The sequence below is a fragment of the Mandrillus leucophaeus genome, unplaced genomic scaffold (genome assembly GCF_000951045.1).
Source record: "Mandrillus leucophaeus isolate KB7577 unplaced genomic scaffold, Mleu.le_1.0 Scaffold166, whole genome shotgun sequence".
NCBI classification, from domain to species: Eukaryota; Metazoa; Chordata; class Mammalia; order Primates; family Cercopithecidae; genus Mandrillus; species Mandrillus leucophaeus.
This window is the reverse complement of record NW_012101654.1, coordinates 1,928,106-1,943,862: the sequence shown is the minus strand read 5'-3', so window position 1 is coordinate 1,943,862 and position 15,757 is coordinate 1,928,106. Positions and strand designations below refer to the sequence as shown.

Genomic DNA, 15,757 nt, shown 5'->3' with positions numbered 1-15,757 from the left:
GGAGAGGCAGGGGTGAGGGACGGAGGGCAGGGCCGGAGGCAGAGGTGAGGGATGGCAGATGTTTTCCCTTCCCTTTCACGCCTTTTACTTTGTGTGTAGATAAATTCAAGTAAATCAAAGACACACGATACTACTTCAATCATAATTGAACTGCTGAACCAGTGTGTGCTGGGCACCTGGTTAAGTGCTTTGCACCAATGAATTCATTCATTTCTTCCAATAACCACGTGAAATATAGATAGCCCCAGGACTCCATTTATAAATGAGAAAAATCAAGAGCTAGAAGATTAGGACTAAAGCTCTAGCAAACTGACTCGGGGACCCATGTCTTCAACCAATAAAACGTGCTGCCTCCTGATAAATTAATGTTGAAATCACATAAATGTAAAAGACAAGTGTGTGTATGGAATATGGATTAGTGTTTCCCAATCAGTCCTTACTACTTTTCCTTTTTCCATCCATGTAACATAACTATACACTTACTATACACCAGAAGCTGTTCTAGGCACAGGTGACATAAAACTAAATACAATCCAATTCCTGCACTCGAGAAGCTCACAATCTACATGGGTGAGCATGCGTGTGTGTGCATGCGTGCACACATATGGTTATGCATGTGTGTGTGTGCAGTAAAGCAGCAAGGGTAAAAACAAGAAAAAGTATAGAAGCAAAACAAAAAAAGCATGCAATGTGAAAAGTGCAGACAGAAGGGAGAGTGCGTCTGATGGGGGCTGTAGGCTTGAGGGCCCCCTTGGTGGGGGCTGGTGGAGAGTCCTCTGAATGAGCACTTCTGGAGCTGAACCCTCAGGAGCTGGCTTCAGGGGCTGGGAGAGCCTGCAGCTGGGTGAGCCTCTGCATTGCCTGCCTGCAGGACCTTAGGGAAGTTGCTTTCATCTTTTCTTGTTTCATTCTCTTCTCTGTAAAACAAAGAGAATCCTAACATTGTCCACGTGAAGAAGTGTTCTCAGGATTAAACCACATAATGTACGCAAAGTATCTAAATTGTGGGTGCCACTTGATGGGGGCTTCATTGTTGGCTGGGGGCTATGGCAGAAGAGGGGAAAGGGCACTTATGGCTGAGAGGCTGGGGACACCGGCTCGATGGCAAGGGCAGACTGATTTGGACAGCCACTGGAGCGCTGTGTGTGGCTGTCGGGGGGTAGATGGGAGAGGCTGGGTCTGGCAGGGCCTTGTGTACCAGGCTTCTAAGTTTGAGGTTTATCTTGTTGATAAGGAGGAGCTTCTCAAGGATTTCCAGCAGAGATAGGACTGGATTAATAACTGCAATAAAAGCAAACACTTAATATTTACTATGTGCTAAGCTCAGTTCCAAGTTCTTTGTGTTAACTCACTTAATCCCCAGATCAGGCCTAGGAGGTACACATTATTATAATCCTCATGCTGGAGATGAGGAGCCTAAGGCATAGGGCTGTGAATAACAACAAATGTGTCATGGTCACGTGGCCCACAACTGGAGGAGGAACCTCTCAGCCCAGGCAGCCCGGAGTGTAGTTTAGAGTCCAAGCATGACACATTCTGCTACACAGTCTCTCAAATATTTAAGAAAAATCACATTTATGTAACAATGTTACCATAATGGTCAAAACCGGCTTTCTTAAATTCACACATACAAAGTTCTATCACCTACAAATCTGCAAGAGACCTCTGCAGACTTCTCCATATTTACTGTGCGCCTGCTCTCTGTGAGAGACACTGCGTGCATTTTCATTTGGCTGTCCGGGAGGCATGTGTTATTCCTTACAGGCGACGCACGGGCCACTGTCCGTGCAGATGTGGGCAGGCACACTTTTGTCAAGGGCCAGATAGGAAATAGTTTAGGCGTCTGGGACAAACAGTCTCTATCATGATTACTCAATCCTGCCACAGTAGCCCCCAAAGCAGCCACACACACAGATGGGAGTAGTGATGTTCCAATAAAACTTTATTTACAAAAACAGGTAGTGGGCCAGAGCGGGCCACAATCTGTGGACTCCTGACACAGACTGGTCTTGGGACAAGCTAATAAACTGCTACACTAGCAACGGCAAGTAAGACCTGGTCAAGTCAGCAGCTTCCTTAACCCCGAACACCATCTGGAAGGCTGAGAAAGGCTTCAGGGGATGCCGGAGTGCGCAATGGCCGATCTGAGGAACTGGGAAAGAAAGTGGAAGACAAAGGGGAACAGGAAACAGGAACAGGAGAGGCACAGCGAAGACACCTTGGGTGCGCTGGGCCACATGCCATTAGCCTTTTATTGGTGGCTCCTTCAAGTCAAACTGCTTCGGCATGAAGAGGCACTGCTTTTGCACAGCTGCAGTTTGCCGATACCATCAAAACTCTGTTTTCAAGTTAAAATAAAAAATAAAAAAACACCACTGTTCATCAGTTTCAAAGTTCTTTACAAAAATTTCTTAAGTTGCTTCTGAATCTCCCATCCCACGGGACACACATACACTCCGTTTTCCCGTCACGCAGTCTTGGCGGAAAAGGCACCTTCTGTGCACCCTGGTAGGCGGGCACAGAGCAGGGGCCAGCTGCTGGGCCCTTCCTCTTCCCACGCTTACCCAGAGACAGCCCCAGTCCTCACGACTCTTCGCTGTGAGAAGGAATTCAGACTCCTCCTCCTCCTCCTCCTCCTCCCTGAGCTCACATCCCCTTCGCTTCCAGATGATCTGATAAGATCAGTGAGATACAGTGCTCCTTCTTGGCTCTTGCTTTTATTAAAAATAAATATACTCATTCATAGTTTGAATGCACAAGTAATTAACTCATGTATTTATGCCATTACTTGGGGGCTAGTTTCCACCCTCCCCCAACACTGGATAAGCGACTCAGTTGGTAAGAAACCTTTTTCAGTGAAAACTTATGTGCCTTTGCTTTAGAAGGAAATGAAGTAACGCTTTAATCTTGTTTTAGAAAACAAGCGTTTAGACTATACCCATCATGTAGTTTTATTAGAGAAAGAAGGTTTCTGAGTTTGTTGAACTCTGCTTATAGCTGGAATGGGGAAATGTTGGCACTCCAACTTCCTGGGTTTAACTGGCAGTCAAGGGCTGTATTTTAATGAACACAAAGGAAAGAAACTACTGAGATGTTTAGTTACTCTGTACCCTACCTTCACCTCTCACTCATGTTATGTACTAAAGAGAGGAGAGCTGTGTTTCAGTAGCTTTGCTCAATTCGGCAGCTGGTCTTCATCTTCTGGCAGGAAGCGTCTGCAAGCCGGTGGAGTGCGCGTTTGAGCACAGCCATGCACACCAAGACATGCGTGTGTGCACTTGTGCTTAGAAAGGCGCTTAGGCCTGGGGTGCCAATCTCTTTCTCTCCAATCAGTTGGGTTGATTCCATGAATTGGCACTCAAAAGCGCGTGTCAAGGAAATACGTTCTCATTACAGAGGCCTCTATCGGATAGAAGAAATACAAAGTCCCCTTTTCTTTTCTTTAAACTTTCCTCATTAGACTCACGTGCCTGGATAAAAATAGTTTCTAAAGGCTTAAAATGGTTTAAGAGGCAGCAACGGATAAAGCACAGGCTTCAGAATCTGGGTGTGAATACTGGTTCTGACACTCCCTAGCAGCGTGACAAGTTGTTTAGCCTCTGAACTGTGGTTCTGTCATCTGTAAAGTGATGACGATAATGAATAAGAGGCTGAAAGTAACAAGTGCAGCGCCAGGCACAGTGCTGCCGAACAAATGACAGCTGCCATCGTCATCAACAGCCATAACAACATCACTAACATCACCCCCCCATCTTTTAAAAATGTGCGCATGGGGCAAAAAATGATTCATGCCCCCCCAACTACTCGATAACGTATCTTTCTTCTCAAAATAAACAAAAACCAAATATGTAAGCCAAGCAAAATATGAGAGGAAAAGCCAGGAATGAGAAGTGCAATCTTATTTCCATGTTTCTCTAATAGGTTAGTAATTTGTTGGCACTGGCTTTGACAGAAAACAGATGGATCCAGCATTAAGCACAATGAAGGCGGCAGATGCCGGGCCAGCCCACCTCAGCTGGACTGGTCTTGCAGCCAAGTCCAAGAGCCCACAGTTTTCAAGTGGGTTCATCTTGGCACACTAGCTTTGGAAAATTGGTCACCAATAGAATTCAGATTTCTACCCACCAAGAGTTCCATTCAAGCCCAGAGAGAGGAAGCAGAAACTAGACCCTATTCAAGTCACCGTCATCATTTCAGGCAGATCACAAAAAATTCTGTACCTGACTCCAGAAAATTTAAAGTTGCTAGTTACAATACATATTCAGAGAGTACTGCTTTTTGTAAACTACTAAATGTTTCCACTCATATATGAAATTTTGCTTCCAAGTTTCAATCACTCAACAGTTATGAACAACTACTGTGGGCAAGGTTCTGCATTATTCCCTATATGGTAGAGGAGAAAATGGAGGCGCATGCCATAAATCAGAAATCTTACCCTTGTGGGAAAAAGAAATGCATAATTAACTGCATACTATGATAAAGCCAGTTGTGAATTAGGGCTAAATATGCATTTATCTTGTCTTGTAGCCAGCAATGTTTACCATTTTTATAACAGTCACTACAAAATATTGTGTGCGTGTTTTTTTTTTTGAGACAGAGTCTTGCTCTGTCACCCAGGCTGGAGTGCAGTGGCGTGATCCCGGCTCACTGCAACCTCTGCCTCCTGAGTTTAAGCGATCCTCCCACTTGAGCCTCCTGAGTAGCTGGGTTTACAGGCGTTTACTACCATGCTAGGCTAATTTTTGTATTTTTAGTAGAGATGGGGTTTTGTCATGTTGCCCGGGCTATTCTCAAACGCCTGGCCTCAAACAACCCACCCGCCCTCGCCTCCCAAAGTGCTGGGATTACAGGCGTGAGCCAACGTGCCCGGCTTTGTCATGTCTATATTGAGATATAAAAAAATCTATAATCCTGTAATCGACAGCACAATCAAGGTACAAAATATTTATCTCACAAGAAATGAAAGGAGGAAAAAGTTCCCTCTTTCCTTTCTGTAAGTCAGCCTCATGCCCACGCCACCCCCTGGTAACCACTGATCTGATTTCCGTTCATGTCATTTTACTTCTCTACAATGTCGCATGGAGTCGCACAGTATAGGCTTTCGTGCTTGGTTTCTTAGCGTCACGCCTTTGACATCCATCCACATCGTTGCATGCATCTGTGCGTTCCCTTTCAGTGCTGAGTAGTAGTCCATTCTTGGATATGGTTTCTAGTTTTTGGCAATTATGAGTAGAGCTACTAAAAATTTGTATACAGGTCTTTGTGTGGTAGGAATATGTTTCATTTTTCTTTGTAAAACCCTAGAAATGAGATTGCTTGGCTGTATGGTAAGTACATGTTTATAAGAAACTGCCAAACTGTGGCTGTACTATTTTGTATATATTCCCACCAAATACTGCGTGAGAGTTCTAACTGCCAGCACTTAATATTCCAACTTAAAAAAATTAGCTATTTGAATCAGTATGTAATAGAAATCAATGTAGCTTTAATTTTCATTTTCCTAATGAAAAAAAATTTTGAGCATTTTTCATGTGTTTATTTGTTGGTTATCATATTTAAGTAAGATCTTTTCTGTGAAAAACAAAGTTCTATTTCAATACAGCTTCTTTCAATTCTATCTTTCTACTTAGATCTATCATACAATGCTGCTCTTTTAGCCAGGGAAATGTATCAAGTAGTTAGATGATCACAAATACAGGTTCATTGAAATGAAAGCTGACTTACCACAAGTTGCATCAAGTCCTATTTGTGGGAATAAATACACAGAATTTGTTTTCTGAACTATATATAAGGTACCATATTTCTCTTAGGTCAATATGCATTTAAAAATCACTTAAAATGTAAAACTTACAATGTTACACAAAGTTTGTAAAAGAAGGAGAAAGACCTATTATCTTACCTTACAGTGTCACTTCAATGTTTCACTTTTGGTAGTTTTTTTCCATTTATGTTACAACAATTATTGTCTTCCTTTTTAAAATTACAAAGTAATGCAAACTCAATGCAGAAAATATGGAAGCATAGAAACAGACAAAAATTATCCTTAGTCTCACCCCACAAGGATAATATACCAGGTACTGCTCTTAGGCATCGAATGGTCAACCCAATACCGGTCAAGCCTCAGGGCAGGGGGGAAGGAGTATCAGTGACTCTGGATTACTCTGCCTTAGCAGAATTCATTCATTTAAGAAAGAGTTATTAAGGGCCTCTTACATGCCAGGCTCTGTGCTAAATGCTGGGGATTCAGCAGTGAATGAAGTCAAAGAGCTTATGTTCTGGTGGCAGGAGACAGGCAAGTAAAGAAATCAAGACAATGTCATGTGGTGACGAGAGGGATGAAGAGAAACACAGGAGGGAGGACTCTGCAGAGTGGTGAGGGGAAGGGAGCCATGTGCAAGCCGCTGCCTCTCCCGGGGCAGAAGTGGATCCCGGACCGGGGCTAACGTCAGAGGCAGACCCCAAGGATATGTGGGTATGCTCAGAGGCCAGCATCTGATGTCGAGGCAGCCAAGTGAAGAAGAGAGGCTTCCCAGGAGGCGGGTCTCACTGTCTGGTTCTGGGCAGGTGACTCTGGAAAGCTACCTGTTACTCCAAAGCTCAGTTTCCTCCTCTATAAAACGGGTGTAATAAAAGATTCTCTATCTCATGTGGTTCCTGCAAGGAAAAAATATAGTAACTACTGTAGGACAACTGACAATGAATAGATAAAATCAGCCAAGGAATAGGCAAGAAAGTGTTCTTTTTATTTTTTTCGAGACAAGGTCTTGCTGTGTCACCCAGATTAGAGTGCAGAGGTGCAATCTCAGCTCACTGCAACCTCCACCTCCCGGGTTCAAGTAATTCTCCTGCCTCAGCCTCCCGGGTAGCTGGGATTACAGGCGCATGCCACCACATTAGGCTAATATTTGTATTTTTGGTAGAGATGGGGTTTCACTGTGCTGCCCAGGCTGGTCTCAAACTCCAAGGCTCAAGCAATTCACCCACCTCGGCCTCCCAAAGTGTTGGGATTACAGGTGTGAGCCACTGCACTTGGCCTAAAAGGTGTTCTAATAACTGTATAATTAGTGAAAAGAAATTATCTTTACATTATCATATTGCATTATATGCCTAGTTTTACTTTCATCACGCACAGATACACAATTTATTTCTCAAATAGAAGAATGTATAAAAGGTAAGCACTGACATTAAAAAATATACAAAGAGTCCGGGCACGGTGGCTCATGCCTGTAATCCCAGCACTTTGGGAGGCCGAGGCAGGCGGATCACTTGAGGTCAGGAGTTTGAGGCCAGCCTGGCCAACACGGTGAAATCCCATCTCTACTAAAAATACAAAAAATCAGCTGGGTGTGGTGGCGGGCACCTGTTATCCTAGCTACTCCAGAGGCTGAGGCTGGAAAATTGCTGGAACCCAGGAGGCAGAGGTTGCAGTGAGCTGAGATCGCGTCACGGCACCCCAGCCTGAGCAATATGGCGAGACTCCATCTTAAAAAAAAGAAATATATATATATATAAAAATATTATATATATATTATATATACATATATATACACACACACACACACACAGTTATTAACCCAACCCAACAGTCAACTGCCGTGTGAAACAGTCAAGTCTCTATGGTAAGAACCGAAGGTGTCTAAGCGTCAGAAGTGGCGGAGTCACACACGGCAGGGGCTGTGTCTCCAGGCTCAGTTGCTGTGCCCTGCATGCCCCACACAGACTGCAGGGGAAAGGCACCCCCTGCAGGTGGGCCAGGGAGGGTCCTGATCAGCCACCACTAACCACAGGTGGAGGGACCCTCCTCCAGGGTGGCTGGTGAGACTCTGGAGGATTTGTGAAATATGTCAACAGGTAATTTCCTTTTAAACATTCGAATAAATGGAAGAGCAACAGGCCTCGGGAAAAGGTACCTTGCTAAGAGGGCAAGTGAAGCTGCATGTCCACACCCTGCCTCTCTACGTGCCACCCACCGCTGTCTTAATGAACCCCACCTGACATGGCATATACGGTGGTGGGCTCGGTCATGCGGTGAGGGCAGGGGGTGTGCCCCTCTTGAGTGCTGCAGATGTTAATTACTGCAGTAAAACAGCCTCACATTAGTCAAAATTAAAGTTGCTCGATTTTTTTTTCTCTGTTTTCATTTTAAGTTGATTTGTACTGTATATTTTCCTGAGTTTTTCTCCCTATTTCCCAGGTTTTGATAAAATCATGATGTGATGATCTTATCAAAATCATGATGATTATCAGTCTTAAGAAAAATTCATGCTTAAGTCTTATAACTTGAAGGCTAGATTCAGGCATCACAAGAAGACTTGATTACATTCACCTCTCCTTTGCTATGCAACCATCTAATTTAATTTTTGCTTTTTCTAGTATTAGCAAGACAGATTTAGGAGATTTCCTTAGTCAAATGTAACACGTATAGAACAAGGAATTAATCCTTTTGCTTTGCACTGTCAATTTAACCAAAAAAACAAGGTGAAGATAAGAAACTGTGGCCTCATCAAGTCTATCAACCTGTTTCAAGAAAACAATAAAATGAGCACACCGAAGGGACGAGTGACCTGCACAGAATCTAGTCTTTGGAACGTCAGAGAAGAGGATCTTGTCAATCTGTGGTACCATCCATGGGAAGTCTTTTGACCACACAAAATGAATCCATGTGGCAGACAGACCCCACCTGTGCAGAAAAGCAGCTGTATTTAAGTCAATTCAATAATAAGACTGAGGTTCTCTCATGCCTGTAATCCTAGAACTTTGGGAGGCCGAGGTGGCTGGATCATGTGAGCCCAGGAGTTTGAAACTAGCTTGGGCAACATGCTGAAACCTTGTCTCTATAAAAAATACATGTAATCCCAGCACTTTGGGAGGCCGAGATGGGCGGATCACGAGGTCAGGAAATCGAGACCATCCTGGCTAACACGGTGAAACCCCGTCTCTGCTAAAAAATACAAAAAAAAAAAACTAGCCGGGCGAGGTGGCGGGCGCCTGTAGTCCCAGCTACTCGGGAGGCTGAGGCAGGAGAATGGCGTAAACCCAGGAGACGGAGCACTGCACTCCAGCCTGGGCGACAGAGCGAGACTCCGTCTCAAAAAAAAAACAAAGAAAACAAAAAAATTTAGCCCGGCGTGGGGTGCATGTCTGTGGTCCCAGCTACTAGAGAGGCTGAGGTGGGAGAATCCCTTTAGCCCAAGAGCTCGAGGTTACAGTGAGTCAAGATTGCCTCACTGTACTTCAGATTGGGCGACAGAGTGAGACTGTCTCAACAACCAACCAACCAACCAACCAACCAACCAACCAACCAAAGACGGAGGTTCTGAACTTAGAAGAGTAGAGACTGAAATCCTGGGTCTCAGTGACTGCAGGGCCTATAAGGTACCCACAAGTAGCTAGTGGGCCCACAACTCTTGACATCTATACCTTGTCCCTCTAGAACCACAACAGTTTAAGAGTACTGCTGTGTAATTCACTAGTCTGGAACTGTATTCATTTCAACTGAATATCATTTCAAGTTTGCCTCTGTTGAACTTTTGAGACACATATAATGAATGAAGGGAAAAGGAAAATTTCTAGATGGCATCTAATTTATTTTAGTGAAAAAAAAAATTTTAAACCCTTCTGAAAAATACCTTTGGCAAAGTAATTTAGAAATAAAAGGTTCATGAGACTCACCTACTTGTAAGTCCTCTGCTTCCCAAGACACACACAATAAAAATTAGGCATAAACCCAGGTGTCAGCACAACCCATATGGCTGTATGTGGTGGCCCTACCCAGACTCCCATAGGCTAATACAGAGTGAGTGAGGCCTGGGAGGAATCCAGACTCAGAACTACTGTTACCTGCCCAAGGTAACTCGACTTACAGCAAAACTAAGGCCCGAGTGTTTATATTTTGTAACTAGTAACAACATGCAAAAAGTATTTCTGAATAGTCAGTGTGATAGACGTTCCTCTAGAGAATGCAAAAAACAAACAAGATAGTTTTGTCCTTAAGAAACAAAAAGGTTATGGATATGAAATTGATTTTAGCTCTCTTTTTCCCATACAAACTCACTTATTAATAATTAACATGTTAATTACATAATCCTTTCTATTTATTAAAGCAAGTCCCCACAGCCCTTTTCCTTGTAAACACTTTGCAAGGGTAGTTATTATTACATGTGCTTGCTTGAAGGTGGCAAAATATACTGTAATTACATATTTTTACACATTTAGATTGGCTTCATTTGTTTATTTAACAATTCAGATTTTATAGTATTAATGTACATTTCTAACATTCCCCCTTCTTCACACCACAGAAATTTTATTTTATTTTTTGAGATGGTCTCACTTTGTCACCCAGGCTGTAGAGCAGTGGCGTGATCAGAGTTCACTGCAGCCTCAACCTCCTGGGCTCAAGTGATCCTCTGATGCCAGCCTCCCGAGTAGCTGGGATTACATATGTGTGCCATCACAACTGGCTAATTTTTTAATGTCTTTTTGTAGAGACGGGGTTTTACCATGTTGCCCAGGCTGGTCTCTAACTCCTGGGCTCAAGCGATCAGCCCACCTCAGCCTCTCAAAGTGCTGAGATTATGGACATGAGCAACATTCTTAATCTCTTCAGTATTTTTTTTTTTTTTTTTTAAAAGACAGGGTCTTGCTCTGTCACCCAGGCTGGAGTGCAGTGGCACAATCTTGGCTCACTGCAGCTTCCACGTCCCAGGTTCAAGCGATTCTTGTGCCTCAGCCTCCTGAGAGGCTGGGACCACACCGGCTAAGTTTTGTAGTTTTAGTTGAGGCGGTGTTTCACCATGTTGCCCAGGCTGGTCTCGAACTCCTGACCTCAAGTGATCCACCCGCCTCAGACTCCCAAAGTGCTGGGATTACAGGCGTGAGCCACCACGCTCGGTCAGATTTTTAATATATATTTCCATGCCTGTATTCTTAAGACGTTTCTTGCTCCATAAAGGCGAGTTGTTTGTCATTTTGGTTTTATATCCCTAGCGGCTCACTGAATGAATGAACTGGTGAGAGGGCAGTGCAGTTAAGGTGTGGGAGGCAACACCACTAGTGACTACGGGAGAGGCCCCTCGTCAGTTAGTTTCCATTGGTGGGAACCCTGGGCTAGCCACTTACTGTAACAGCTGTGGGATCATGGCCAAATCATTACATTTCTCAAGGCTTTGGTGTTCTCACTTATGAAATAGAGACAGCCTCAGAGGGCTTCCCGTTAATTAAGAGACTGGGTGAATCAGCCTGGGTTTGGATCCTGGTTTGACCATTGTAGTCACTGTGCATCCTGGCAAAACTGTTCACCTGTTCTGTGCCTCAGTTTCTTCCTCTGTAAAGTGGAGTAATAACAGCAACTTCTGTGAGGATTAAATGAGTTAATATAAAAAACATTTAGAAAACAGGACCCAGGACATAGTAGCATGTTCGATAAATGCTGGTTGTTATTACTAATAATTTTGGAAAAGCTGCTCATATACAATGTGAGTAAAATGGTTGCGAAGTATTTGAAACTTCTTTAAAAAAGCAAAACCAGAAGCAAGTCATGAAGTGAAGAACAAAAACAGAAAAAGGAGACTGATGACATCTTGGGTGGCGGCATGAGTGAATCATTCCAGAGATATGAACACGTCTCATGTGAAGAAGGAAGCTGAATATGTCACTATTCATCTGAGTAGTTAATCAAGAGAAAGAAAAAACCCTTTACTTGGATCCCTTTCTAAAAGGATAACAAAGACGGAAAAAGCGAAGAGCATTTATTGAATTCAACAATACATGTTGCAAATGTGATCTGTTGCTGAGTGTTTGCTGAGGACAGGAGGCTCCAAGGGGGAAAAGGTGATGATTTTGAATTGGACATTGAGAGTACCAGGACCCTCACAGCACACAGCACTCAGAGCAGGAACCCAGCGGCACACATGCCTTGGAGGGGAACAAGGTGGCAGTGTCACTCAGGAGAGGAGAAAAGGGTGCATGGTGCTGGAAGGGGTGCCCAACTTTCAGGCACCAGAGAGTGCCGAGTGTGGGAATATCCTTCTCATTTCAGATCGTTTCTACTATTAACCTACACTCCAGGTTCATGCCTTAAAACACTCCAACAAAAAGCTGAACTGTGACGCAGGAGCCCAGTGGGCTACCGTAACAGTAAAGGTCCTGGAACTGAAGCAAGGCTTTACTCACAGAATATCAGAAGTGGAAGCAACTTCCAATGCAATATAATCTCATTTCCTCGTTTTCTAGACAAAAAGCAATTCAGAAAGAGTAAGCAATTTTCCAAGGAGACACAGCAGTTTGGATAAGAACTCTCCTGGGCTCAGTGCTCTTAAATTAAGAGTCTTCACGTTCAGTGATAGCAAAAAACAGGGATTTAGTCAAAAAATAAATCCATTCTATAGTAATTTCCTTCCCTGCTATTAGTTCCTATAGCAAAAGTTCTTCCTTAGTTGTTCACAAAAGATTTACTAGATAGCCCAAGGCTCAGTCTTCACGTATGATGAGTAGAAAAAGAGGCTACAAGATTGAATTACTAAAGAGTATGGAGACAAATTTCAAAAAGCCCAGGAAGGGCTTATGGTCTTAAGAGTTAACTAGACCACCTTCACCCACACCCAGTTCTGAGAACAAGGTCTGGACCTTGCTTCCAATTACATTAGGAGCAAAAGCTCACAATTTCTGTGCCTACCATGACTTACAAACCGCTTTTCCAACTGCTGCTAAGTTCTCTTCTTTCCATGACAGCTAAAGAAACCTGGCTTTGACAACACCCACCACGTTCAGTAAGGGTGGTGGGTAACCCACAGTCCTGCCTCTGCCCAGCAACAAACAGCTACATGTTATAGTTACTGGTGCTGACAGGGAACCAGCAGATCATTACTGTCGACTGGGACTGAAATTCCTAATGCTTACTGGTATTGCTAACATGGAAAACTCTTGATGATGTGATATAAAGAGAATTGGGCAAAACCCAAGTCTCACTCTCAGGACAAGCCTGAACAAAGGCAGGAGAGGCTCTCTATAGATGTTTGCTTTCTTGGGTATCCCCATAGTCTTCCTACCAACAGAAATATTTGGAAAGTAAATATAACAAAGCCCTCTAAGGCCAAGAAACAATGCTCCATTGGTAGCACTGAAACTGTTTAAGATCTTTTGGAAAAAGATCTTCAGCACACAAGAAAAGAACTCGCTTTTCAAGCTGTAAAGGACTTTTCATCAGAAAGATGTGATTTTCTGAGAAACGGCAGGTAAAAAGGGAGGTGACTGGGCTTCACCTTATATTTGCCTGGCCTCATAGATGGGTTTGCTAAATAGCTGCAAACGCCTCTAGGAAATACCAAGGGTCTCCCCCAGGCAAACCTGGTCTTGTAGAAGTGGTAAACATTTTACTATGGTTTCGCAGTGGCACTCATCATCTTCACCCGGAATGTTCCTGGTATTTTCAGAAGTGAGGGAACTCTGGGAATTGTGCCAGATTATCTCATTCTCTCTAAATTATCCATTAAAGTCCAATTTAAATAAACAAAATATAAGGAAGGTGGTAAATTCAAATGTCTTATTGCTAAAAGTGACTTAGAAAAAAATACATATACATGTATGTTATATATATGTATACCTATACACATCAGGTTAAAAACCTTGATAAAAGGATTGTATGTGTATGTAACAGAACCTACATCCACTTTCAGGAAGAAGGAAGGCCAATGGTGCGTGCTGGACGTGATTCCACTTAGTTCTCCGCTCCTCCCTTACCTTCCCTTGTGAAAGACACGTAACCATTTCAGGCTTTGTCCTGTCTCCGAAGAGTCAGACTGGGGATGACTGGGAAAGTGAGAGCTACTGCTGACCTGATGCGGCACCTCGGAGAGAAACTGGGAGGGATGTGCGGGGCAATGCCATCCTGAGCTGTCAGCTCAGGGTTTTGACAAGAGATCACTAAGAGGGAGGGGCCAAACCAGAATCCAACCCAACAAAGCCCAAGTTTTACATCAGAAACCTTCTGAGAATGTGGCTTGTGTTTTTTTCTCTACGTTTACAACCACGTCACAGAAGGTAGGGGTCCCCTACTTCATTAGCAACACAAGGATGATGAGCACTTACCCTAGTGTCTGATACATAAATGCTTAACCAATAGTGACTGTAATTGTTGCTCCCGTCATTAGGGGCAACTAAAGTACTGTGGGCTTGTATGAACGTCACAAACCTGTCAGGTAACAGATAATGGATCTTACGATATGTTCACAATATTAAAATCCTGAAGGACTAACACATTAAGAAAACTTCTACAACTTGCTGCCATGCATTTAGGAGAAGCTTTGGTTTTACCTTGTGGTCCATACTGGCTCATCTGTGGACCGTAAGTCCCACTTGAGTTACTCTGCTGAAAGCTACTGATTCCAGCATGCATCTGGCCCCCAGGAGAAGGATGAGGCGACATGGATGGTCCTGTCTGTTGAGGTCCATACTGAGCCATCTGAGGGTTTCTTTGTGTGCCTGCCATAAAACCTAAGTGGGAAATAAATGGAAACATATAAATGCAGGTGTTTCATAATCTCTGCATACATAAAAATGGACATGGACTTATGTGGCAGGTGGCAGGGGATAAGGCTGGTACCATGAGATTTTCCTTAAAAACAGCTAAAGACATCTCAATTCGGCGTGGACAGTCTGGAGGGTGCCCTGGTGAAACCCTGGTCCTAACCCTGAATTCCCAAGAGGACTCCCAGGAAGCCAATGGCTTGTGGACTTAAAGTAGGGAGGGGAGGAGGGGGAGCAAAGGCAGATGACCTCCCCCTCTTTTGCAGATAAAGTTCCTACAAAAAGTAACAGTGACCAACTGCTGTACTGCAAACTTCTGCCCCTGCCAGGCTGGCCACGCCGTGCGTGCCCCCTCCAAGCCTTTGCTCACTGCCCAATCCCTGGGACGCAGCTTTCTGGTTACTCAAAAATCCTACCCTTTAGACCCAAGGTACCAGCTCTTCCCTGCACAGAGCTGTTTTTCTCCCCTCTGGTGTCCTCAAGCAGTAACCGTTAAACTTGGTTCCTAAAGGGCCTGCAGACTTCTAATACCTGACTCGCACCACCCCCACAGGTCAACTGCAAACAGCTGCAGGCTTGCACTGTATTCTGCTGCGCCCCAGCAGAATCTTTGACTTTCTCCTTCAAATCTGTTGGGTCTTGGGACTTATCTACCTCTGTAACTGGTATGGCCACTCCTCCAAATGCTCCCTCAGACACATGGGACACCCACAAGGTCAGCCTTTCCTTCTTTCCTCTAAGTGTGATCCATCCATCAGCATGTCCTGGTGACTCCGCTCTGACACAGATGGTGCGAGGTACTTCTTCCTTATTTCTACTCCTACCAAAGCCAGCCCCAGTCGTGTCTTCTGCCCACACCACAGCTGTACGACCGACCACTCAGCCTTGCTAACCCCAGTCTTGCTCCTTTTGGTTTATTTTCCTCAAAGGTGGCAGAATAACTTTCAGGAATACAAAAGGAAATGAGAGCATATCTCTCCCCTGCACAAAACTCATCAAAACTGGCGGGCATGGTGGCTCATGGCTGTAATCCCAGCTCTTTGGGAGGCTGACGTGGGTGGATCATGAGGTGAGGAGTTCAAGACCAGCCTGACGAAGATGGTGAAACCCTGTCTCTACTAAAAATACAAAACTTAGCCGGGCATGGTGGCAGGTGCCTGTAATCCCAGCTACTCGGGAGGCTGAGGCAGGAGAATCCCTTGAACCCAGAAGGCGGAGGTTGTAGTGAGCCAAG

At 44.1% G+C, this 15,757-nt stretch overlaps 1 protein-coding gene across 1 annotated transcript in view; it reads right to left on the bottom strand.

Moving 5' to 3' along the window:
- ARID1B (AT rich interactive domain 1B (SWI1-like)) overlaps nt 1-15,757 on the bottom strand; it is a 423,627-nt gene that overhangs the window by 61,162 nt on the left and 346,708 nt on the right. Inside the window, exon 5 of the mRNA XM_011976438.1 lies at nt 14,311-14,490. Coding sequence (XP_011831828.1) covers nt 14,311-14,490 — 180 coding nt within the window. The remainder of the gene's footprint in view (nt 1-14,310; nt 14,491-15,757) is intronic.